The sequence below is a fragment of the Hypanus sabinus genome, chromosome 8, assembly GCF_030144855.1.
Source record: "Hypanus sabinus isolate sHypSab1 chromosome 8, sHypSab1.hap1, whole genome shotgun sequence".
Lineage (NCBI taxonomy): Eukaryota > Metazoa > Chordata > Chondrichthyes > Myliobatiformes > Dasyatidae > Hypanus > Hypanus sabinus.
Genome location: NC_082713.1, coordinates 19,769,510 through 19,797,040, shown reverse-complemented (window position 1 = coordinate 19,797,040; position 27,531 = coordinate 19,769,510). Strand labels below are relative to the sequence as shown.

The window sequence follows — 27,531 nt, the reverse complement described above, 5'->3', positions numbered from 1 at the left end:
TGCTCCTTTTCTTTTGTTGATCTTTTGGGTGACTTTGAATCAGGGTGGCATGCCGATAACAAACAACGAACTGAAATTAATACTCGATTCTGTATTTTACACTCTGTGTTTTCACGCTCGTTTTATTGTTACTGTTTGCGTAATTTGTTTTTTTTTGTGCATGGGGTGGCGGCTGATGTTTTTTTATTTTGAATTGGGTTCCATGGTTTTCTTTGTTCCGTGGCTCTCTGTGGGGAAGACAAATCTCAGGGTTGTATACTGCATACATACTTTGATAATAAATACACTCTGAATCTTGAATCTTTGAAATATACATTGAAACATAAAGCAAGATGCATCGTTTACGTCAAATCAAAATCAGCGAGGGTCATGTTCGGAGCAGCCCACAGGTGTCGCCACTCCTCCGGCACCAGCACAGCATGCCCACGACTCACCAACCCCAATCTAACATCTTTGTACGTACTGCGAAGCACAGTAATGATGATCACTTTACACTAGTAATAATGCGCAAATTCAACATTGTGAGTTGTGCAGATTTCAGAACACAACACTGTTTTTGTTATTAAATGTGCTCTGATTAACTTAATTATGCCAACATGCAATGTCGGCTGTAAACTCCACAAACTGCAACTTCAATTACTGAAATTAAGACATGTATTGATTTTAATGCTTAACATCAATAATTAGTACTTGACACAATGGAAAAATCAATTATTCCTCTGGTCTACATACACCGGATGCTCAGTGGAGAATGTCCAATGAGGCCAATTGAAAATTAACATACTTTACTATAGATATTTACATTTCATGCATGAAAAATGAGTGAACAGGTTTAGGGAAATTAATTTTCCTGATCCCAAGACAAAGGAATTTCATGGCACTACTTAAATTTGTATGTACTTCCATGGAATAATTTTGATAGGTTCCTCTCCAATAAGACTCCCCAAAATACATACAATTCTTCCAGTTGAAGGAATACACAATTGGATTTGGTTGAACAGAAATACCTTCTACATTAAATTGGCAAAAATTGTATCTATTACAACAGCACTATAACCTATAAAACATCACCCAATAATCTATTATAACAAATTTCAAATCTCTGTTAAATTTGAAAAAAATACTAAAAGATTAGCTTTATTTAACACATACACATCGTAACAGTGGAACACGAGGTGAAATGTATCATTTATGTCAACAGCTCATATAGTCCGAGGATGTGCTGGGGGCAGCCTACAAGTGTTGTCATGCTTCCAGCTTCAACACAAATGCCACACTTACTAACCCTTAACCCATATGTCTTTTTGGACTGTGGGAGGAAACTGGGGCCACTGGCAGAAACCCATGTGGTCACAAGGAGGAAGCATAAACCCCTTACAGACAGCAACGGGAATTGAACCCCTCTCTTTCATTTGCTGGTGTTATGTTATCCAATGACCTGACCTCCACAGCTCTCTGTCAATAAATCCATAGATTCACCAACCTTTGGCTAAAGAAATTCCCCCTCATCTCTGTTCTAAATGGGCATCCTTCTATTCTGAGGCTGTGCCCTCTGGTCCTAGACAATTGGAAACATCTTCTCCACATCCATTCGATCTAGGCCTTTCAATATTCAATTGGTTTCAATGCAATTCCATAGTCCTCCCCCCCGCCATTCTTCTAAACTCCAGAAAATATTGGTCCAAAGTCTATAAACACCCCTCAAGCGTTAACCCTTTCATTCCTGGGATCATTTTCATGAATAAATTAGGTGTATAAGATGATGAGAGGCATTGATCATGTGAATAGTCAGAGGCTTTTTGCCAGGGCTGAGATGGCTGCCACAAGAGGACACAGGTTTAAGGTCCTTGGGAGTAGGTACAGAGGAAATATCAGGGGTAAGTTGTTGTTGTTTTTTTAAAAACGCAGAGAGTGGTGAATGCGTGGATGGGGCTGCCAGCAATGGTGGTGGAGGCGGATACGACAGGGTCTTTTAAGAGACTTTTGGATAGGTACACGGTGCTTAGGAAAATAGAGGGCTATGGATAAGCCTAGTAATTTCTAAGGTAGGGACATGTACGGCACAACTTTGAGGACCGAAGGACCTGTACTGTGCTGTAGGTTTTCTATGTTTCTATCAACCTACTTCAGACTCACTGCAAGGCCAGCACAAGCCCCTCAACTCTGGAATTCTCTCCCTCTTCCATCCTCACCTCTCATTTACCCCACTGAGCAGTCATATTGCCCCATTCTGGTGCCACTCTAAGTGGGTCGCCAATGTATTTTGACTTCAACTGTTTATAAAGATGTGAAGATCATAGATTGGGTAAATAGTCACAATTCTTTTCCCATGGTAGGGGAGTTTTAAACTAGAGGGCATAGGTTTAGGGGAAAGCTCAAAGTAAAAGTATTATCAAAGTAAGGTTGTGTTACCATGTACTACCCTGAGATTCATTTTCTTGCAGTCATTTACTGAAAAGGAAATTCAACAGAATCTCACAAAAAGATTTACACAAAGACTGACAAACAACCAAACAGAAGACATACTTGGCAAATGAAAAAAATAATAGAACAAGATTTGCAAAGAGTCCTTGAAAGGGACTCTTGTAGGTTGTGGAATCAATCCAGAGTTGAGATGAGTGATGGTTCAGGAGTCTGGTGGTTGTTGTCAATCTCTGCACCTTGTGGCGTCGGCGGCAATCTTACCGTTTCTTTAGCATTTGCCGGTTTTGTTTTTATACGGGGCTGAGTTGCTGGCTCTGGACCACTCACCTAAAAGTCTGGTGCAGATGCCACCACACCAGCTAATCCTGGTGTTCATGGGCTAATAACTGCCCCTGAACCTGACTTAACAGAGATTTGCCCCTCCAAAGAGGATACGCTGCTGTGAAATCAGGGCAAGGGCTTTTTATAGCCACACACAAAGAACACTTTTGTGTCTTCTCAGAAAAACAGGCCACTGGGATTAATCTTGGAGTATAATCATTGAGGTATCTCATGTCTTTAAAAAGAAACTGAGTTATTGTTGAGTTATACAAAGAGCAAAAGGACCTGACAAATGGACAGCAATGGTGTGACCAATGGCAGTGACAGCTTTCTACAGTATTCTCACTTTGTACTGCAGTTTCAAATCACTGACACTATCAACACTTTTTCTATTTAGTTAACAGCCTCCAACTCTCTTTTCAAGTTTGCTTCAATGAATTCTTTTTTCTAACAGTATGGCTATTAGGCAGTAGCAAATAGGAGATTTGATCAATTCTTGGTAATCCTTGGATGGCATCTGATCAGATTAGGCGCTTAATGGTCAAAAATATTTTGTTAAGGGAACTGTGATATAGTTAAAGCTGAAGTAACTAAAAGAGCTTACAGCCGCTTAGTTAAAAATTGGGTAAGATTATTTTCTGTAGGATGTCTGCAATGAAACATTGCTTCACAGCATGTGATCTTTGTGCAGCAGTTTCAGGATCCAAAAGGAAAATGCCTTCTATTTTCTCCAGAATAATAACAGAATTGAGGAAATTCAGAAGGTTGAGTTTATAAGCCACTTCTTTTTTTGTTCTCCTGCGTTGTAAATCAGTTCGTCCATGTATCAGGCCACTCCTGGCAAACAGTTCCCACCACCTGAGGGGAGTGCTTTTTCAATTCAGATGCACGACACCCATTGACGCTTAACAGAACCGGAGAGTCAACAGCACAGTAGGCAACAGCTGCTATGTAGACAGCAAAAGCCAACCTAAACACATTGTAAGAAGAGGGCTCCAGCATTCAGGCAAAGGTGGTGATAGATGATTCTGAGTTCTCCAGTGGGGCCCATGATTCACTTTGGAGTTCTTCCCCATTTCTCAAGGATAGGGGTACTTAAATTTTTTTAAGTCTCGATCCAAATATAGGGGCACAATGACAGAGCTTCCTAGTTAAACTTCAAAGTAAATTTATTCTCAAAGTATGTACATGACACCATACACTACCCCGAGGTTCATTTTCTTGCAGGCATTCACAGTAGAACAAAGAAATTCAATAGAATCTGTGAAAACTACACACAGAAACTGACAAACAACCAATGTGCAACAGAAGACAAACTGCAAATATGAAAATAAATAAATAAATAGTACTGAGAACATGAGTTGTTGAGCCTATGTGTTGGCGCGTGGCCAAGTGGCTAAGGCATTGGTCTAGTGATCTGAAGGTCACTAGTTCGAGCCTCAGCTAAGGCAGCATGTTGTGTCCCTGAGCAAGGATCCTTAACCACACATTGCTCTGCGATGACTCCGCCTCCAAGCTGTATCAGCCCTTGCCCTTCCCTTAGACAACATTGGTGGCGTGGAGAGAAGAGACTTACAGCATGGGCAACTGCCAGTCTCCCATACAACCCTGCCCAGGCCTGCACCCTGGAAGCTTTCCAAGGTGCAAATCCATGGTCTCTCGAGACTAACAGATGACCATATAACAATTACAGCACGGAAACAGGTCATCTTGGCCCTTCTGGTCCTTGCCGAACGCTTACTCTAACTTAGTCCCACTGACCTGCACTCAGCCCTTAACCCTCCATTCCTTTCCTGTCCGTATACCTATCCAATTTTTTTTTTAAATGACAATATCGAACCTGCCTCTACCACTTCTACTGGAAGCTCATTCCACACAACTACCACTCTCTGAGTAAAGAAGTTCCCCCTCATGTTACCCCTAAACTTTTGCCCCTTAACTCTCAACTTGTGTCCTCTTGTTTGAATCTTCCCTACTCTCAATGGAAAAAGCCTATCCACGTCAACTCGATCTATCCCCCTCATAATTTGAAATACCTCTATCAAGCCCCCCCTCAACCTTCTACGCTCCAAAGAATGAAGACCTAACTTGTTCAGCCTTTCTCTGTAACTTAGGTGCTGAAACCCAGGTAACATCCTAGTAAATCTTCTCTGTACTCTCTCCAATTTGTTGACATCTTTCCTATAATTCGGTGACCAGAACTGTACACAATACTCCAAATTTGACCTCACCAATGCCTTGTACAATTTTAACATTAAATCCCAACTCCTATACTCAATGTTCTGATTTATAAAGGCCAGCATACCAAAAGCTTTCTTCACCACCCTATCCACATGAGATTCCACCTTCAGGGAACTATGCACCATTATTCCTAGATCACTCTGTTCTACTGCATTCTTCAATGCCCTACCATTTACATAGAACATAGAATAGTACAGCACATTACGGGCCCTTCAGCCCACAATGTTGTGCTGACCCTCAAACCCTGCCTCCCATATAACCCCCCACCTTAAATTCCTCCATATACCTGTCTAGTAGTCTCTTAAATTTCACTAGTGTATCTGCCTCCACCACTGACTTAGGCAGTGCATTCCATGCACCAACCACTCTCTGAGTGAAAAACCTTCCTCTAATATCCCCCTTGAACTTTCCTCCCCTTACCTTAAAGCCATTTGTATTGAGCAGTGGTGCCCTGGGGAAGAGGCGATGGCTGTCCACTCTGTCTAATCCTATTAATATCTTGTACACCTCTATCATGTCTCTTCTCATCCTCCTTCTCTCCAAAGAGTAAAGCCCTGGCTCCCTAAATTTACCATGTATGTCCTATTTTGATCAGTCCTACCAAAATGTAGCACCTCACATATATCAGCATTAAACTCCATCTGCCATCTTTCAGCCCACACTTCTAACTGGCCTAAATCTCTCTGCAAGCTTTGAAAACCTACCTCATTATCCACAACACCTCCTACCTTAGTATCATCTGCATACTTACTAATCCAATTTACCACCCCATCATCCAGATCATTAATGTATATGACAAACAACACTGGACCCAGTACAGATCCCTGAGGCACACTATTATTGTTAGAGCCATTGAAAGTGAGTTTGTAGGTTGAGGAATCAGTGCAGCGTTGAGGTGAGTGAAGTTATCCGCACTGGACAAGTTCAAAATAAATTAATTATCCAGGTATATACAAGTCAGCATTTACAAGGACAGGTGTATAAAAAAGGTCCGTAGGATCACTGGGGACCAAAACCACCCCAACCACAACCTTTTCCAGCTGCTACCACTGATGCACCATCAATAACTCACACTGAGACGTAGGCGAGATATCGGCTTTTATTGACTGGAAGAAGGAACCAGGAGTGAGTGTCTATCATACAAGGTCCTGGAGACTGAGGCCGATCTTCAGGCCGCAGGTCTCCTTTATACAGGGGCCTGTGGGAGGAGCCACAGGAGCAGTCAGCAGGGGCGTGTCCCGACAGGCACATAGTTCACCACATTCACCCCCCCTTCGTTTGAAAAAGTCCTCATGTAGCGAAGGTTCTTACAAGTCAAGCCGATCAGGCGGTCGAATCTGTCGCTGCGATCTACGTAGCACCGGCTGTGACCGCATAGGTGCCGGCAACATTGGCGATTGCACAGGGGACGGGGGTTGCGCGTGTTCTTGCCCACTAGGCGCCGGTGATCCCTCATGCATGTGCGAGGCGCCTGGTATAAATGCGTACGAAACACCCGGTATACAAGTGTCGTGAGGAGTCTGTGTAGGGCCTGGTGAGTACGGTGTCACCTCTGGTGCAGGGTTCACAGTTACCGGAGAGCCTTCAGGGTAGTGGTCTGCTGCACCTGCGGGTGCCAGGTCGCGGATGGAGACCGTGTCCTCCCGCCCATCAGGTAAGACCACGTAAGCATACTGGGGGTTCGCATGGAGAAGGTGAACCCTCTCCACCAGCGGGGAGTATTTATTGCTCCTCACATGTTTCCGGAGCAGCACTGGCCCCGGGGACGTCAGCCAAACTGGTAGGGTGGTCCCAGTGACAGACTTCCTGGGAAAAGAGAATAGGCGTTCGTGAGGGGTGGCATTGGTGGACGTACATAACAGAGAGCGGATAGAGTGCAGTGCCTCAGGGAGGACCTCCTGCCTTCGAGAGACCGGCAACCCTTTGGACTTAAGGGCTAAAAGTGTGGCCTTCCACACTGTGGCATTCTCCCGCTCTACCTGGCCATTACCCCGGGGATTATAACTCGTGGTCCGACTGGTAGCAATGCCCCTAGCTAGCAAGTACTGGCGCAGCTCCTCACTCATAAAGGAGGACCCTCTATCACTGTGGATATAGCAGGGATACCCGAACAGAGTGAAGAGCTGGCGCAGGGCTTTTATGACGGACGTGGCAGTGGTGTCGGGGCAGGGGATGGCAAAGGGGAACCGTGAGAACTCGTCAATAACACTGAGAAAATAGACATTGCGGTCAGTGGAGGGAAGGGGGCCCTTAAAGTCAACACTCAGGCGTTCAAAAGGGCGGGTGGCCTTGACAAGTTGTGCCGTGTCAGGACAGTAGAAGTGCGGTTTGCACTCGGCACAAATTTGGCAGTCCCTGGTCATCGTCCTGATGTCCTCCAGGGAGTACGGCAGGTTCCGAGCTTTCACAAAATGGTAAAATCGGGTGACCCCCGGATGGCAAAGTTGTGCATGAAGGGCGTACAGCTGGTCGAGCTGTGTGCTAGCACATGTTCCCCGGGATAGGGCATCAGGGGGCTCATTGAGTCTGCCAGGCCGGTACAGGATATCATAGGTGTAGGTGGAGAGTTCTATCCTCCACCGCAAAATCTTATCATTTTTGATCTTGCCCCGCTGTTGGTTGCTGAACAGGAACGCAACCGAGCGCTGGTCGGTCAGCACAGTGAATCTTTTGCCAGCAAGATAGTGCCTCCAGTGCCTAACAGCCTCCACTATGGCCTGGGCTTCTTTCTCCACCGCGGAGTGCCGAATTTCAGAGCCTTGGAGGGTGCGAGAAAAGAATGCTACTGGTCTGCCTTCCTGATTAAGGGTAGCAGCCAGAGCGAAATCGGAGGCATCACACTCCACTTGGAAGGGAGCGGTCTCGTCCACTGCATGCATCGTAGCTTTGGCAATGTCCGCTTTAATGCAGTTGAAGGCCGCGCAGGCCTCAGCAGAGAGGGGAAACGAGGTAGACTTGACCAGGGGGCGAGCCTTGTCTGCGTAATGGGGGACCCATTGGGCGTAATAGGAAAAAAACCCCAGGCACCGTCTGAGGGCCTTGAGAGTGGTGGGAAGAGGGAGCTCTAACAGGGGGCGCATACGTTCGGGATCAGGCCCAATAACCCCGTTTTCCACGACATACCCAAGTATAGCAAGGCGGGTGGTACCAAAAACACACTTGTCCCTGTTATAAGTAAGGTTCAGAGCTGCGGCCACTTGGAGAAACCGTTGGAGGTTGGCGTCGTGATCTGGCCTGTCATGACCACAGATGGTGATGTTATCCAGATAGGGAAATGTGGCCTGCAGTTGGTACTGGTCCACCATCCGGTCCATTTCCCTCTGGAAGACAGAGACACCATTCGTGACACCGAAAGGGACGCGCAGGAAGTGATAGAGCCGGCCGCCCGCCTCGAAGGCGGTGTAGGGGCGGTCCTCTGGGCAGATGGGGAGCTGGTGATAAGCGGATTTCAGATCTATTGTCGAGTACACCTTATACTGAGCAATCTGGTTGACCATATCCGCGATGCGGGGTAGGGGGTATGCGTCAAGCTGCGTAAACCTATTGATGGTTTGACTATAGTCCACCACCATCCTATTTTTCTGCCCAGTCCGAACAACAACCACCTGGGCCCTCCAAGGGCTTGTGCTCGGCTCAATGATCCCCTCCCTGAGCAGCCGCTGCACCTCCGACTGAATGAAGGCCCGGTCCCCCGCGCTGTACCTCCTGCTTTTGGTTGCCACAGGTTTACAGTCGGGGGTCAGGTTGGCGAACAGCGGTGGGGGAGGGATCTTGAGAGTGGAGAGGCTGCAAGTGTCGGTAGCGCAGCTGTTGGCCTGGTTCTGGATGGGATGTGTGTGTCCGTGTGTGTGTGTGGTCAGTAGCGGGGTATGTGAAGAAGTCCCACAAAACTGAGGATTCTTGACAGTGAGTGGTGGGAGGGGCCCGTCGTATACCATAGTCACACTTTCGAGATGGCTCTGGAAGTCCAGCCCCAATAGCACAGGTGCACACAGATTAGGCATGACCAGCAGTTCAAAGTCCCGATATTCTGTGCCTTGCACCACCAAAGTCGCTACACAACCCGCCCGGATGTCTGCGGACTGCGACCCAGAGGCCAAATGGAACCTCCGACTGAACGGCCGCGTTGCAAGTCCGCAGCGTCGCACTGTGTCCGGGTGAATAAAACTCCCAGTGCTGCCCGTGTCAAACAGGCATCCAGTCCAATGCCCCTCCACCTGGATGTCCATCATGGATCTTGCAAGCTGGTGTGGGGCGCTTTGGTCGAGAGTCACAGTGGCCAGAGTTGGATCGCCGTCGGGGTACCCGGTCAGCATCGGAGGGTCGGGGGCGGGGCATGCTGACGCCGACAAAGATGGCCGCTCACATCCGGGGTACCCGGTCAGCGTCCGAGGATCGGGGGCGGGGCGTGCTGACGTCGACAAAGATGGCCGCCCACATCCCGGCATGCAAGATGGCGGCCCCCACGTTTCACCCGCAGCGCTGCACTCCGCTCGAGGTTGAGACTTACAGACCTTGGCGAAGTGGCCCCGCTTTCCGCAGCTGGAGCAGGTCGCTTCTCGCGCTGGACAGCGTTGTCGAGGATGTTTCTTTTGGCCACAGAAATAACAAAGCACGAGTTTCTTACGGGCCACAGCCGTGGTCTGGGTCGGGGAGCTCGTGGAATGGCGACTGGCGGCGGCGTTGGCGAATTCGCTCCCGGGAGCCGGCGGTGGCGGGGTCTGAGGCGTCCACGAAACCGGCGGGGAATCGCGACTGCGTTATGCCGCGCAGCTTCTAGAGCGTTGGCCTTCTCTATCGCCGAGCTTAAGGTAAGATCCGAGTTCTCCAGCAGCCGCTGGCGCATGTACACTGACCTCAGTCCCGTCACAAAGGCGTCTCGCACCAGCAGCTCCGCATGCTGTTCTGCCGTGAGCGTCTTGCAGTCACAAGCTCGGACTAGTGTCTGTAGTGCTCGGAGAAACTCAGCGCACGATTCGCCAGGCCGCTGTTGCCGGGTAGCTAAGCGATGTCTTGCGTAGACGGTGTTCACCGGCCGCAGGTACTGTCGTTTGAGGGCGTCCAGTGCCCCTTCGTAGGTCGGCAGGTCCCGGATAAAGGAGTAAACTTTGGAGGAGACCCTCGAGAGTAGGATTCTGTGCATAACGGCGGGTTCAGTCGCACGAAGCTCCGCCAAGTACGATTGGAAGCATGCAAGCCAGTGTTCAAAAGCGAGAGCCGCGTCAGGGTCTTGAGGGTCCAAATCCAACCGGTCCGGACGCAAAACGGGTTCCATGTTTTAAAACTTCCAGTCAATAAAATTGATGCACCATCAATAACTCACACTGAGACGTAGGCGAGATATCGGCTTTTATTGACTGGAAGAAGGAACCAGGAGTGAGTGTCTATCATACAAGGTCTTGGAGACTGAGGCCGAGCTTCAGGCCGCAGGTCTCCTTTATACAGGGGCCTGTGGGAGGAGCCACAGGAGCAGTCAGCAGGGGCGTGTCCCGACAGGCACATAGTTCACCACAACCACCCGAGAAACAGCACCGCAGGGTAAAAGCCAGGACCAACAGGCTCCGGAACAGCTTCTTCCATCAGGCCATCAGACCGATAAACTCACGCTGACTTGAGTGTACTCTATATTACATTGACTATTCTATTCATTATAAATTACTATGATTGCACATTTAGGTAGAGACGTAACATAAAGATATTTACTCCTCATGTATGTTAAGGATGTAAGAAATAAAGTCAATTCAATTCAACCCTGAGATTCATTTTCTTGCAGGAATTCACAGTAGAACAAAAAAATCCTGACTCTGAACTACACACCAAGACTGACAAACAACCAATGTGCAATATAAGAGATAGATAGATTGATAAACTGAGAACATGATTGTATCATCCTTGAAAGTGAGTCCATAGACTGCGGAATCAGTTCACTGTTGAGGTGAATGAAGTTATCCACACTGGTTCAGGAGCCTGATAGTTGAAGGATTATAACTGTTCCAAAGCCTAGCAGAGTGGGACCTAAGACTCCAGTACCCCCCCAATCCCAATAGCAGCAGTGAGGAGAGAGCATGGCCTGGATGGTGGGGGAGGGGGGTGGTTTCCTTGGTGCTGTATGTTGCTTTCTTGTAGATGTGCTCAATGGTGGGGAGGACATTACCTGTGATGGACTGGGCTGTATCCACTAATTTTAGTAGGCTTTTCTGTTCTTAGACATTAGTGTTTCCCCACCAGGCTGCAACGTAACCAGTCTGGAAAGTCTCTATGTTCATTTTGAGAAGTTCGTCAAAATTTTATATGGCAAGACAAACCTGTGCAAACTTCTAAGGGCTAAGTAGCAGCAGCTGCAGATTGATTCCTGCCCCCTCTCCGTCAAAACCCGTAACTCACCCGAAGGAAGGTCACATCTTGGAAGAAGGTTATGCAATACAGAGGGCTCCAATTGGTTGGGACACATTGCAACCAGGATGCCCTAATTGGCCAAATTTTCATGGAAATGGGTAAAAAAGTATAGAAAGGACAAACTATCATTTAACTGAGTAACAAATTATTGTGTGTATATGAAACACAGAACGAATTAGAACACCACCAGTAATCCGATAGTCCTATAAAACTGTGTATTAGTTCTGATAGTTAGCAACAGAAGAACTCACTCAGTGCACACTGTCATGTTCTTTTGATTTGCTGTAAATGAACCAAGTCAATTTAGATGTCTTCTGTAGACAATGAATTGCCTTCATACAATTTTCAAGTATTGCATCCTTCAAACCTTCATTTTCGTTGTGATATTCAAGGTGATGGTTGATACTTTCAAATTCTTTGTATTTCTGAACTTGTTGAAGTAATGAAATCATTTAATTTTCACTCCCAGCTGTTTCTGGCATATCTCCAAGCCCGAATGCTCAAAACCGCAGTGAGAAAAACAGTTCTGAATTATTGGTGACAAAAATCACTGCTCTTTGAACACAAGCACACACAACTGAAGCTATTTTAAAACTGTTCGCTGTAACGGCCACACAAGTGCACACGTCTGACGCAAGTTAGAAACTGTTCGACGACAGTCTCCTACCCCAATTAGGCAGCAAAGTGCCCTAAATCAATGAAGGAAATAACAACTATTTTCTCAATTAACAGTTGCTCTTTAAGTGTTGTCCCAAATAAACAGTGGCCCTGATTAGCCAATGGCCCAATTAAATGGAATCCACTGTATTCCTACACAGTCTTGGGTCAGGGTATCCACTAAAATTCAATGATCATTTAGAAGTTGCAGATGAATTCTCTCCACCTCTTCCGTGCAAAGTACAAATCAATGTTTTCTAAATGTTTTAATAAAACAAATGTGCCCCATAGATATTGTTCTCATTTCTCTGCTGCCAGGAGCTGTAAAAGGGACCTTGTGTTCTTTCAATGTCACACTTGGCCACAGGCAATGCAAATGACTCGATAAAACGGCTGTGGAAACAGTAAATCTGCGCCGAAGCCCAGGCCTCCAGGGCTGTTTAAACATTATGCCAATGAGGATTAATTGGGACCTTTATGCATAAAAAAACCTATTAGCATTCTTAACTTCATATTTTGTGTTTTCACTTTACATGTGTGTGTTCTCGTTATTTTATGTAATATTGAATACCAAAAAATTGAAGATTTGTTCATATGAATCTACATTAATTCCAGAACCAAACATTGTTTTGATTTCAAAAGAGTCTGAAATTGTTACACGAGCGAGGCAGTGCATGAACCCAAGTGCAGAAGACAGGCGCGGAGGCAGAGTCGGGAGACGCTCTTGACGTAGCGAGTGTGGAATCGGTATCCAGGAGTGATGCTAGACTTAGAACTGTCAGTCCTAAGAACCATGAAACAAGGTTACTCACACCGGAGTCAACCAACGAACTGACAACTCCTTGTTGTGATCACAGGGTCTTTATCCTGCATTTGCTGATGGAAAGCAGGTGTGTGTAGTAAGTGGAACCTGGGAACGATTGGAAACTAAATGAGGGGATTGAGGCCCAATTCCTGAGGTAAATAGCCAGGTGGGGGGATTGCCAGAAGGGACCATGACAGTACCCCTCCCTCAATGGGAGCCTCCCACCGATCCTCCAGGCCTGTCTAGATGGTCCCGATGAAATTCCTGGATGAGGGAAGGGTCTAAGATGAATGAGCCCAGGAATGCTCTTCTGGACTGTACCCTTCCCAATCTACCAGGTATTGGAAACACCTGCCCCTACGGCGCACATCCAGTGGTCTTCGGACGGTGTATGGTTGGTTGTCTATGATATGGGCAGGTGGGGGACACAAGGGCTGACGGAAACTGGCTTTAACTGAGAAACATGAAAACTCGGGTGGATGCGCATAGATCTTGGCAGTTTTAGGAGGACCACTGCAGGATTGATAACACTTTCGACTTTGAATGGTCCCAGGAAGCGAGGGACGAGTTTCCTATGCTCGTTCTTGAGCAGGATGTCCTTGAATGCAAGCCACACCATCTGCCCCGGTTGGTACTCAGGCGCCGGAGTCTGGTGTTGGTTGGCCATCTTCTTATTGCGTTTTGCTGATCTGACTAGGACCGTGTGTGTCTCCTCCCAAACCTTAAGGCACTAATTGATATGGTCCTGAACCGATGGTACCGCCATCTCCTCTTCTTGCGCGGGGAACAGCGGGGATTGGTACCCCAGTGAACACTCGAATGGAGACCTTCCAAAGCAGTTGGTCGTGGGTGCCCAGTAGGTAGACCTGAATGGCGAGGGCCTGTTGTACAGGATCCGTGTCCACTGGGTTCATTATGGCCAGTTTGTTCTGTTACACGAGCCAGGCAGCGGACAAACCCAAGAAAACCGTGGAAAGTCATTCAAAGAGAAATAGCAGACCCAATCCCCCCCACACACAAAAAATAAACAACAACACATCAACCACAACCCTCCTCCCCCACACAAAAAATAAACAGCAACAAATCAACGCCAACCCTCCTCCCACTCACAAAAAACAGCAACAAATCAACCCCAACCCTCCTCCCCCTCACAAAAAATAAACAGCAACACATCAACCCCAACCCTCCTCCCCCTCACAAAAAATAAACAGCAACAAATCAACCCCAACCCTCCTCCCCCTCACAAAAATCAGCAACAAATCAACCCCAACCCTCCTCCCCCTCACAAAAAATAAACAGCAACACATCAACCCCAACCCTCCTCCCCTCACAAAAAATAAACAGCAACACATCAACCCCAACCCTCCTCCCCTCACAAAAAATAAACAGCAACAAATCAACCCCAACCCACCTCCCCCTCACAAAAAACAGCAACAAATCAACCCCAACCCTCCTCCCCCTCACAAAAAATAAACAGCAACACATCAACCCCAACCCTCCTCCCCTCACAAAAAATAAACAGCAACACATCAACCCCAACCCTCCTCCCCTCACAAAAAATAAACAGCAACAAATCAACCCCAACCCACCTCCCCCTCACAAAAAACAGCAAAAAATCAACCGCAACCCTCCTCCCCCTCACAAAAAATAAACAGCAACAAATCAACCCCAACCCTCCTCCCCCTCACAAAAAATAAACAGCAAAAAATCAACCCCAACCCTCCTCCCCCTCACAAAAAATAAACAGCAAATCAACCCCAACCCTCCTCCCCCTCACAAAAAACAGCAACACATCAACCCCAACCCTCCTCCCCCTCACAAAAAATAAACAGCAACAAATCAACCCCAACCCTCCTCCCCCTCACAAAAAACAGCAACAAATCAACCCCAACCCTCCTCCCCCTCACAAAAAATAAACAGCAACAAATCAACCCGAACCCTCCTCCCCCTCACAAAAAATAAACAGCAACAAATCAACCCGAACCCTCCTCCCCCTCACAAAAAATAAACAGCAACAAATCAACCCCAACCCTCCTCCCCCTCACAAAAAATAAACAGCAACACATCAACCCCAACCCTCCTCCCCCTCACAAAAAACAGCAACAAATCAACCCCAACCCTCCTCCCCCTCACAAAAAATAAACAGCAACAAATCAACCCGAACCCTCCTCCCCCTCACAAAAAATAAACAGCAACACATCAACCCCAACCCTCCTCCCCCTCACAAAAAACAGCAACAAATCAACCCCAACCCACCTCCCCCTCACAAAAAACAGCAACAAATCAACCCCAACCCACCTCCCCCTCACAAAAAATAAACAGCAACACATCAACCCCAACCCTCCACCCCCTAACAAAAAATAAACAGCAATACATCAACCCCAACCCTCCTCCCCCTCACAAAAAACAGCAATACATCAACCCCAACCCTCCTCCCCTCACAAAAAACAGCAACAAATCAACCCCAACCCTCCTCCCCTCACAAAAAATAAACAGCAACAAATCAAGCCCAACCCTCCTCCCCTCACAAAAAATAAACAGCAACAAATCAACCCCAACCCTCCTCCCCCTCACAAAAAATAAACAGCAACAAATCAACCCCAACCCTCCTCCCCCTCACAAAAAACAGCAACACATCAACCCCAACCCTCCTCCCCCTCACAAAAAATAAACAGCAACAAATCAACCCCAACCCTCCTCCCCCTCACAAAAAACAGCAACAAATCAACCCCAACCCTCCTCCCCCTCACAAAAAATAAACAGCAACAAATCAACCCCAACCCTCCTCCCCCTCACAAAAAACAGCAACAAATCAACCCCAACCCTCCTCCCCCTCACAAAAAATAAACAGCAACAAATCAACCCCAACCCTCCTCCCCCTCACAAAAAATAAACAGCAACACATCAACCCCAACCCTCCTCCCCCTCACAAAAAACAGCAACAAATCAACCCCAACCCACCTCCCCCTCACAAAAAACAGCAACAAATCAACCCCAACCCACCTCCCCCTCACAAAAAATAAACAGCAACACATCAACCCCAACCCTCCTCCCCCTCACAAAAAATAAACAGCAATACATCAACCCCAACCCTCCTCCCCCTCACAAAAAACAGCAATACATCAACCCCAACCCTCCTCCCCTCACAAAAAACAGCAACAAATCAAGCCCAACCCTCCTCCCCCTGACAAAAAATAAACAGCAACAAATCAACCCCAACCCTCCTCCCCCTCACAAAAAACAGCAACAAATCAACCCCAACCCTCCTCCCCCTCACAAAAAATAAACAACAACAAATCAACCCCAACCCTCCTCCCCCTCACAAAAAAACCTAACAAAACGCAACAAGAACATTGACCTACAAATCCCCCTCCTCCCACACAAAAGGACAAGAACAGGTGAAAACACAGAATATAAAAACCACAAGACTGAAAAAAGTCCATAGTTCAACCCTCCGACATCATCGAAAGAGAGAGACAATACTCAAACGCAAAGGCCTCCCTACGAGTACAGTGAGCACCCCATGAGATGGCTTCTGGTCAAGATGGCTCCCTCGGTTGATAATTTCTAGACAGTCCATGAAACAGCTCAGTTCACTTCTTTTACATCTGAATGACACTTGCCCTGATATTAAGAAGAAAGCCGTTGCCCCCAGCTTCACTCTTTACAAACCTATCACATCCAAACCCATTAATAAAGTGTAGTCATTCAACTAAACCGATCAGCAATAACCCAAACCTTTGATATTAAATTTACTTTGAACTTTATTGACTCTGCCGAACGTCACTTGCTCTGATCTTCAGAAGGAAGCCATTGTTTTTAAACCAATTTCATCCAAACCCCTGCAGGATGGAGACGTGCCAGTGCCACAGCTGAAATCAGGTAAGCCATGGTGGAAACGGTTCAATGTTGTTTCTTCCAGTTCCTAAACTTGGATACATACTGAACAAAGATGTGACTACCCACTCAAGCTGATGAAAAATAAAACCAACCCATAGTTGGTGTCAAGAGTAGAATTTGCCAAAGATCATCTTCTCCAATCTCTTTCACAGTAAGTGACATCATCCCAGGCTCCTAAAGCTAAGTTGCTATCTCTATCATAGGACACTACGGCAGTGTAGTGGTTAGCGCAAAGCTATTACAGATTGGAGTGTCAGAGTTCAATTCCCGAAGTGCCTGTAAGGAGTTCGTATGTTTCTCCCCACGCATGTATGGGATCCCTCCCACAGTCCAAAGACTTACTGGTTAGTAGATTAATTGGTTGTTAATTGTCCTGTGATTAGGTGAAGGTTAAGTCGGTGGGTTGCTGGGAAGTGCAGCGTGTTGGGCCGGAAGAGTCTGTTCTGTGCTGTACGTAGGAATCCAAATAAATAAAACAAATAAATAAAAATAAATCATAAAAAGGTTTGCACTACAATGGACTTTCATTCTCCTCTCCTATCAGATTCCTCCTTCTTCAGCTTTTTACCTCTTCCATCTATCGCCCCTCTCTCACCTGGATTCACCAATCACCAGCCAGCCTTTACACCTTCTTCTACCCCCACCTTTTTATTCCTGTTCTTGCCCCCTTTCTCTCCAGTTCTGATGAAGGGTCCTCACCTGAAACATCAACTGTTCATTCCTCTCTATAGATGCTGCCTGACCTGCTGAGTTCCTCCAGCATTTTGTGTGCGTTACTCTGGATTTCCAGCATCTGCAGAATCTCTTGTGTTTGTGAATAATTTGGAGTATTGTGTTCAGTTCCAGTCACCTCATTATAGGAAGGATGAGGAATGTTAGAGAGGGGGCAGAGGAGATTTACCAGGATGCTGCCTGGATTGAAGAGCATATCTCATGAGGACAGGCTGAGTGAGTCCTTTGGGGCAAAGGAAGATGAGAGGTGACATGATAGGTCTGTACAAGATGATAAAAGGCATATTGTAGATTATATGGATAACCAGAGACTATTTCTCCCCAGGATAGAAATAGCTAATACAAGTGGGTATAATTTTAAGATGATTGGAAGGAAGTATACTGTACAGGGAATGTCAGAGGTAAGTTTTTTAATATATAGAGAATGGTGGGTGTGTAGAATGCCCTATGGTGGTAGAGGCAGATACATCAGGGACATTTAAGTTCAAGTTTATTGTCATTCATCTGTACACAGCAAAACGAAACAATGTTCCTCAGGGACCAAGGTGCAAAACACATTACGTCACATACAACACACGAAATATTACCTCAATAATATTAACAGATAAAAAAAAGTGTTCTGCAGATGTACAAGTTGACAAAGTGTATATAGGACATATAGTTAAATATACAGTAGTTTGGTGCTGTCTTAAATAATGTGTACTGGGCAGTAGCAGGGAGTTCAGAACTTTTAAGTAGGCAAATGAATGACAGAAAAATGGAGGCTGTGTGGGAGAGAAGGGGTAGGTTCATCTTAGAGTGGGTTAAAAGGTCGGCACAACAAGGGCTGAAGGGTCTGTGCTGTGCTGTAATGTTCTGTAAATTCTGAATCTTTATGCCTTTAGATCAGGGGTTCCCAACCTTTTTATGCCATGGACCCCTAACATTAACCGAGGGGTCTGCAGACCCCTGCTTTAGACTCGCCTGCCTAATTTGTGCACGAGGGAAGGTTCACACTCAATAATGCTCTCTGCATCATAGAACGCTCACTGTAGCTTTAATTAATTTTCTCTCCACTCTGTAGGATGCTGTGATTTTGAAGTACTATAGATAAGAAATCTGCCTACATGTCCCCAAATCATCTGGATATCTAACGATAAAACTTACACTTGTGGTTTTTGTGACACCATGAATGCTCTGTTCCTCAGTTGTGCTGTCTTCACAGTCCAGAAACCATTTGTCAGTTTAAGTTTACAAATATATTTTCCACTACTTCTACTTAGCCTGACAAGAGTGCACAACAACCTGATTTCACAGCCAAACATCCGACTAAAGACCCATTCTGTCTGCACATGTGAAAAGGCAATGCCATAACTTGAAATGTGGATTTGCATTTGTTCTAAGTATTTAGCTATGCAACAAGAGCATGAAAACCTTCCCCTGACACATCAAACTGAAACTTCACCCCTTCACCACCAACTCCACCTCCGCCACCAATCCTAAATGTTCCTGTCCCGTTTTACAATCCCCAAACTTGACTGTTGTGAAATTTATTTTCGACACTGGTGCTGCTGCTATTTATTTTGTTGATTTACATGTAGTGAGAGTTCTTGCCTTCCAGACATCCCACACACTGCACAAAATAATTTACTTTGACTCCCCTCTGAACCTTGTACATGTAAATGATTGCACTTGGAGCCTCGACTCTATGGAACACAATGATCCTGAGTTATTGTTATTATTATTATTGAGATATAGCAGAGTAGCATCTTCTGGCTCTTCAAACCACGCCACAAAGCAACCCAGCAGTTCAACCCCAGCCTCATCACAGCACAATTTACAATGACTGACTAAGCTACCAACTGGTAGGTCTTTGGACTTTGGGAAGAAACCAGAGCACCCAGAGGAAACACATGTGGTCATGGGGAGAACATACAAACTCCTTACAGGCAGTGGTGGGAATTGAACCCTAGTCACCTGAATTGTAAAGCATTCTGCTAACCACTGCACTACTATGCTAACCATCAAGCCCAAGACGCATCGAGTAAAAAGTAGATAAGTTCTGATACAACAGTACAGGGTCCTGGTGTAACCTTGGTCTCAATATTTAAGGATGAAAGTGTTTACATTGGAGACAATACAAGGAAGGTTCTTGGGATAAAACAACACACACAAAATGCTGGAGGAACTCTGCGGGTCAGGTAGCATCTATGGAGAGGAATAAACAGTCAATGTTTCAGGCAGAGACCGTTTATCAGGATTCCCCTCCCTAGATGCTGCCTGACCTGCTGAGTTCTTCCTGTGTGTGTTGTTCAAGGTTTCCAGTATCTGCAGAATCTCATATCCCTGGGATACAAGTGTTGATGTCTAAAGGAAAAGCTGAGCAGGACGAGCCTAATGGCGTATAGATGTGGGGGGGACTTCATTAAACCACAAGCTTCTGAGGGGGCCTGACAGAGTGGGTGTTGAGGAGATGTTTTCTCTAGGTGGAAGGGCCAACAATTAGGTGCACATGATAAGCCATTGTTCAGCCCATCCAGATGCAAGGAGTATTTTCTTCTCTCAGAAAGGCGGTGAAGTCTCTGCCACCGAGATGTGAAAGTTGAGTAACTGACACAGATTTATAAGATGTACCATGAAGAGCATTCTGACTGGTTGCATCACTGGTTGGTATGGAAGGGCCATTGCATAGGGTTGGGAAAAGCTCCAGAGGGTTGTAAACATACCCAGTTCCATCATGGGCAGTTGTCTCCCCACTGTTGAGGGCATCTTCATTAGGTGATGCCTCAAAATGGCAACATCCATCATTAAGGACCCTCACTATCTAAGACATACCCTCTTCTTATTGCTACCATCAGGGAGGAGGTACAAGAGCCCAATTTAATCCTAGCCTAATCACAGAACAATTTACAATGACCAATTAATTTACCAACAGGTATGTCTTTGGACTGTGGGAGGAAAATGAAGCTCCCTGAGGAACCTCACACAGTCACAGCAGGGGGTGGGGGGGGGGGGGAAGAACGTACAAACTCCTTACAGGCTGCGGTGAGAATCGAATCTGGGTCATCTGTATTATAAAGCGTTGTGCTTACCACTACACTACTGTGCTGCCCCACCATCAAGGACAACTTCGAGAGCTGATGCCTCAAGAAGGTGGCATCCATCATTAAAGATCCTCACCATCCAGGATATACCCTCATCTCATTTCTACCATCAGGGAGGAGGTACAAGAGCCTGAACACCCACACTCAATGTTTTAGTAACAGCTTCTTCTCTGTCATCAAATTTCTGAACCGACCATGACCCCATGGACACATCCTCACTTTTTGCTCTCTTTTTTTCCAATATATTTCTCATTGAACTCACAATAATTTTTTATGTATTGTACTGTACTGCTGCCATGAAATAGCAAATGTCACAATAATGTCACTGATAATAAACCCAACTCTGATTCTGATTATGAATTAATTTGAGGCAGAGATTGACAGACATTTGAATTACAAGTGTGAAAGAGGGGAAAATTCATACAGAGGCCAAGAGTGGATTAGCATTGATCCTTACTGAATGATGAAGCAGTACTGAGGACCAACTGGCCGACTCAGGTTTCTATTTTGATGTTACTCATGCTGTTAATCCATAGTCCTACAGATGAGTCCTCAAGAGCTCATCCAAGTCTTTTTTTAAAAGTGGAGAGGATTTCATTGCCCATCCAGATAACCTTTGCTACTCACAGCACCCAGCAAATGAAATAAGTTGTCCTAGTCTCTCCCCGAATCCTTCAATAATTACATCTATACCTCTTTCTTTTTGCTAAGAAAGTATGTCGAGACCTCTCATAACTTTAGGCACCTTAATTAATCCAGAGATAATCAACTCAGCTCGCAATTGCAAAAGTGTTTTTGTTAATCGCTCTATATTTACTCTCTTCCTTTCAACCGCCATTGATTACCAATATCAAGAATCAAAATGTTCTTTTTTTAATATCTTATTGAAGGTTTGTTATCTCTAACAAACCTTTATTTCCACATTTCAGCCCTTTAATACGATAACAATAAAATACGAAAATGATGCCACAAAGCAATAAAAATCTATTTCTGAGAAGCTATTAAACAGCCTCTGGATATTTGAGTGTGTTCTTCCTGTCACTAGTTCCCACATTTTTGCTTAGAGTTTGTCCCTACTATTACAGGCACTAGCCTCCCCAACCATCACGGACACCACCAAAAGGTGACCCCTCAAGGTGGCATCAACCTTTAAGGACCACCAGCATCCGGGACATGTCCTCTTCTCATTACTACCATCAGGGAAAAGTACGGGAGCCTGAACACCGACACATAATGTTTTAGGAACAGCTTCTTCCCCTCTGCCATCAAATTTCAGAATGACCCATGAACACTAACTTATTTCTCTTTTATTATTGTAACATGGTATTTTTTTAATGTACTGTACTGCTGCTGAAAAATAACAAATATAACAAAATCTGTCAGAGATAGTAAACCGGAATCAGATACTAAACTGGAATACTTCCCTCCTATTCTTTGACCCCCCCCAAATCCTGATCGGCTCAGAAAATTAACTTCCCAGTCCTGCAGTCATTCTGTCCATGGTAGCATTTGATGGACATTTTTTAAACCCAGCTGATTCAAAGTGGGGTGCCTCACATTGTTCGAGCCATATTTGACCATGCAGTTTTACCTTTGGCATGCCATTCCTACTATAAGACTGTGCACTGAAATTTGTAGAGGTGAGTTGTGTGAATATGGAGAGAAGAGGTTTTACTGGCCGTATGCTCTAAGCATTTAATTCCAATCTTCAGGCTCCTTTTTGGAATCCAGATGAACAGGGAGTCTTTGGGAAAGGCCACAACAATGGGAGTGGGTAAAGAAACAGCTGCTTTAGTGTTCAAAGCTAATTTAGTATCAAAGTCACCATAAACCTAAAACCCTGAGATTCATTTTCTTGCAGGCATACTCAATAAATCCAAAAACCATAATTGAGTCAATGAAAGACTGCACTAACAGGACAGACAACCAGTGAGCAAAAGACAACAAACTGTGCAAATATAAAAAGAAATAAATAATAATAAATAAGCAACAACTATCAAGAACTTGAGATGAATAGTCCTTGAAAGTGAGTCCATAGGCTGTGGGAACAGTTCAGAGAAGGTCAGTTCAGGCTGTGGGGTGAGTGAAGTTGAATGAAGTCAACCTCCTCTGGTTCAACAGCCATTTGAGGGATAATCAAGTGGGAACATAGAATTAGATCATGTGATTCTATAAGAGAGTTCAAACTCATGGAATCTGTTTCCCAATTTATTGAGATCACTTCCACAAACTGGGGGTTTAAGATTCCTGACATCTGGCATTGATTCCTAGACAGGATTAAATTGCAAGGTATTCTTGGAATGGGCAGGGACCTGATGTTGTGGAAGAAGGTACCAAGTAGATTGGAAGGAAGCACCTCTAATTCCTCCAAGTCATAAACTGTGGTTTAAGAAGTGTTTTGTCTTTGCCTGAGGTTTCCATTGCCTTCAGTGTGCTGCTGTGCCCAGTAAACCTCCATGGGCAGGTCAAACAAGATTTAAATAACCAACCACCTTTGTGGAGAAAGTTACCTTTGGATTCTTTACTACTCTGACTTTGTTTCCTCTGATTCTTGACCCTTCAGCCAAAGTAAAGTTTATTACTAGCTAACCTGTTTGGACTCCTCATTATTATGAGCATCTTCATCTCATGTCCTTGCACAGAGTTGGTCCAACAGCCCATCATGTCCATACCAAACTTCACAGATCTACCTATCCTAATCCTATCTACCAGATCAGTACCAGATGCCAGCACTTACAATGGTTCAAAGGCATCTGGATGGGTCCATGGATAGGAAAGGTTTAGAGCAGGGGTTTCCAATCTGGGGTCCACGGACTCCTTGGTTAATGGTAGGAGTCCATGGCATAAAAAAGGTGGGGAACCCCTGGTTTAAGGTATATGGGCAAATGAGACTAAATCAAGAGGCACTTGATTGGCATGGATGAGTTGGGATGAAGGGCTGTTTCCTTGCTATACAATGCTCTGACCCTGTGACTATACCACTTGGTCCATTATCTTTTCTGTTTTTGTGCACTTTATGCAGTCCAGTGTAGGTCTGTAGTCTAGTGGAGCTTTCTCAGTGTTTTTTTTATTACGTAGTTCAGTCTAGTTTTTGTACTGTGTCATGTAACACCATGGTCCTGAAAAATGTTGTCTCATTTTTACTATGCACTGTACCAGCAGTTATGGTCAAAATGACAATAAAAGTTGACTTGACTTGACTTATATGCATTCACCAATTAAGATGTTCTCCATGTTACATCAGCAGATTTCTACAGATGTATTGTGGAGAACATTCTAACTAGTTACATCTGCAAATGCACAGGGCCAGAAAAAGCTGTAGAGAGTGTACACTCAACCAGCTCCATCCCGGGCATTTGCCTCCTCTCTGTCAAGGAAATCTTCAAAAGGTGATGCCTCAGAAAGGCAGCATCCATCAATAAGGACTTCCACCTCTCAGGACATGCCCTCTTCTCATTGCTACCAGACAGAAGGAACAGGATCCCGCAGACACACACTCAATGATTGAGGAACAGCTCCTCTCCCTCAGCCATCAGATTTCAGAATGGGGTCCATGGATGCTACCTCAATACTTTGCCATTTTGAACTAAGTATTTATTTTTATATATTTCTTATTGAAATGTATAGTAATGTATTATATATTGCACTCTACTGCTCCTGAGAAACAACAGATTTCACAACACACGTCAGTAATAACAAACCCAATTCTTATCCTGGGCTCATTTATTTTTACTGTGCCCATGGTCTGCTTTTTTATCAATTATGCTATTGTTTGCACTGTTGTAAATATGTGGTTTTGTGCAGGTCTTGTAGCTTTAGTTTTTGGTCTTGTTTTCGTCTGGAGGATTTGGAGCTCCTTTCTGGGTAACATGCAAAGACAGTAGCGCGATATTAATACGCAGCAGCCTCTCTGGACTCTGGATTGGGGATTGCCAAACGTTATGTGGATTTTCTGGTGTAGTCTGTTTTGTCATATGCTTTTGTGATATCATTCTGGAGGAACGTTGTCTCATTTTTTAACTGCATTGCATTTGTGGTTTCTAAATGACAATAAACCGAATCTGAATCTGAATCCGGATCTAGATACATGTTAAATACGAGTCTCTAACGCCAACAGTCCATTGAATTCTATATTCCAAACACCCTCCAGGCGAAAAAAAATACTTCTTCCAAACTCCTCTGGTCTCCTGTCTTTACCTTACATATATGCCCTCATTTTAAATACTCCTGCTTTGGAGAAAAATCTAATCCCTGCCTTTTCAATTCTGTATACATCAGGTCACCACCAATCTCCTCCACTCCAAGAAGAGAAAATGCAGCCTATCCAGTCACTGCTTATTACGGGACCATTAAATCCTGCAACATCTGAATGTATCCTCTCCAGTGCAACGCGTACCCCTCAGCGTGTAGTGACCAGACCTACACGCTGGTCTCTGACTGTGGCCTAACCAATACTTTATAAAATTGTAGCATAACCTGCCTTTATATTCTATATCCTTACCAATGAAGGCAAGCATTGTTCCCTTTAAACCGCACGGTAACTGAAATGTCCCCGCACACATTGCTTTTGTTGCCGTGAGGTTATAATTTTCTTTTATAAAATGTTTTATTAAAGCATCGTGCAATTTTCAGGCCATGTAAAAATTTCCTGCTTAGAGCAATGGTTGGTCCATGTAGCTGTAAAAAAATTTAGAGGGAAGGTTGAAGGCAAGTATCCCATACGTTTTCTTTACCACTGCATTCTCCCGTGTTGCAAACCTTCAGGGGTCATTGGACTTGTAAACCTACTACTACTAATAGTAGTAGTATTAGTATCTACTAATACTAATTATTACCCTTATTAATCTGCCCAAGATCTACCTCAGAATCAGGTTTATGATCACTGAGACATCCTGTGAAATTTGTTGTTCTGCAGCGGCAGTGATGCAATACTCTAAGTTTCAATAAGAATTATATTAAAAGAAAGCATAAGTGAGTTTTTGTTCATGGGCTATGGTCTGTTCTGATGACAGAGAGGAAGAGACTGCTTCTAAAGTGTTGAGTGTGGGTCTTCAAGCTCCTCTACCTCCTCCCTGATGGTAATAATGAAAAGAGAGCATGTCTGGGATGGTAAGGGTCCTTTGAGATTGACAAATAGCTTGCACTTATTAGGATTAAATTCCATCTGCCATTGGTCTGCTCATCCCATCACTGTCCACCTGTAGCCAGTGACTACATTATCCTCACAATCAATAGTAATTTTTGAGTCATCTGTAACCTTACTAGTCACCACTAACCATTAACTTCCAGTCACCAAAACAACCTCTTAACCAAACTTTTTATGGATCTCACCACCTCTTCAATCTTCATTTATCCCCATAAAGAAGATCAGGTTATTTAAACATTTTCCCCATCAGTGCTGGTTTCCAGTTATTAATCCATTCTTATCCAATGACTTTGACCTAGATCATTACTTTCAAATACTTCCCAGCATTAAGGTTAAACTGACTGGCCATTTTCATTTGTTATTGTTTTATTTCTCTCTAAAATTTCTCTGCAGATTTACCGGTGAAGACCATGAAATTTAGGAGCAGATTTAGGCCATTTGGCCCATTGAGTCTGCTTTGCCATTTAATCATGGCTGATTTATTATCCCCCTCAACCCCAGTCTCCTGCCTGCTCCCCATAACCTTTGGCACTGTGACTTTTACATCCATCTTACTGACTGAAGTCCCTTAAATGGCACAGAGCAGTATAGTATTATCTCCAAGCTATCAGATCCTGTCCATAAAACCTGCAGGGCATCCACTTTGCAGTAGAGCCATCCTGGCCATAGTCAATATGATGACCACTCAGCTAATGCCTCCCCACCAAGCAGCATGCACAACCAATGCCACTTCCCCTCTTTAGCTGAGGCGCAAGAGACTGCAGATGCTGAGAGTCCAGAGCAACAGGCAAAATGCCAGGGGAACTCAGCAGATCAGGCAGAACCCATGAAGGCAAATGAACAGTCATCGCTGACCATCTACTTCCTTGCATAGATGCTCCTGACCTACTGATTACCCCAAGCTCTTTGTGTGCTGCTCCCATCCCTCTCTTTCTCAGTTGCTTTGGATCTGGGAATATTTTATGTCGACTCTGTCCTAATGTAAGACAGACTCTTATCACCCTGATATCAAGATCAGATGACTATTTGGGTTTGTGCATCACTAATCTTATTTTACATATGCCATGCCTTTAGACGCAGGCACTGTTAAGCTCTCATGAATCCTTTCAAATTTCCTCTTAATTCTTCTCCCATGTATCGCTGCACTATTTCTCAATCTAGTGATGTCTATCTCTCCCAGTCCTCCAGCAAAGTAGGTTTCAGCCTTTGCCAACCTCTTCCTGGAAACCTCGCCCCTTTTCAGGATGGGATACAGAAGCGTTGTAAGAGAAGGCGGAGGGTGGTGTGTAAATTAACCGAAAAGGCTGATGGATGAAAGGAGTCTCTTTAATCCTAGTACCCGCTTCCTCAAACTTTCTTCAAAATATGTTAGTACAAACTCATCAATGTTTTCATTTTAAAAGCAACTGGTGTTTAAAATATTATTTATTTATAAAATAGCACGTGTTCTGAGGAAACATGTATTTGTCTTTACAAGATCACTGAACCGTATCTTTCTTCATGATTTCTACTTCAAGCACCTTTAGTTATATGAAAATCAATCTTTCCCAAGCATAATGATGACAAAAAGATTGTACTGAAACGATTGTACTAAACACAACAGGTCACTTACCGGCGTTTTAACATCGTTCCTCAGGTGTTCCTCTCCGCCTCCAGTCACTGAATTCGTCGCCATGGCTCTTTAATAAGAATGTTTTTAAAAAATGACCAAAAGCAAACATATTGGCATTTTCTCAACCAAGTGTTCGGAAACATTGGCTGGGCAGAAAGAACTGAAAATGACTAAAACTCCACCCGCTCTCTCCAGAAAAATTGATTTTTTTTCT

The 27,531-nt window shown here is 44.8% G+C and overlaps 1 protein-coding gene across 1 annotated transcript in view; it reads right to left on the bottom strand.

Moving 5' to 3' along the window:
* Nucleotides 1-27,531, bottom strand: part of LOC132397953 (protein ATP1B4-like) — a 66,146-nt gene that overhangs the window by 37,600 nt on the left and 1,015 nt on the right. The window contains exon 2 of the mRNA XM_059976787.1: nt 27,318-27,384. Coding sequence (XP_059832770.1) covers nt 27,318-27,380 — 63 coding nt within the window. The 5' untranslated portion in view covers nt 27,381-27,384. The remainder of the gene's footprint in view (nt 1-27,317; nt 27,385-27,531) is intronic.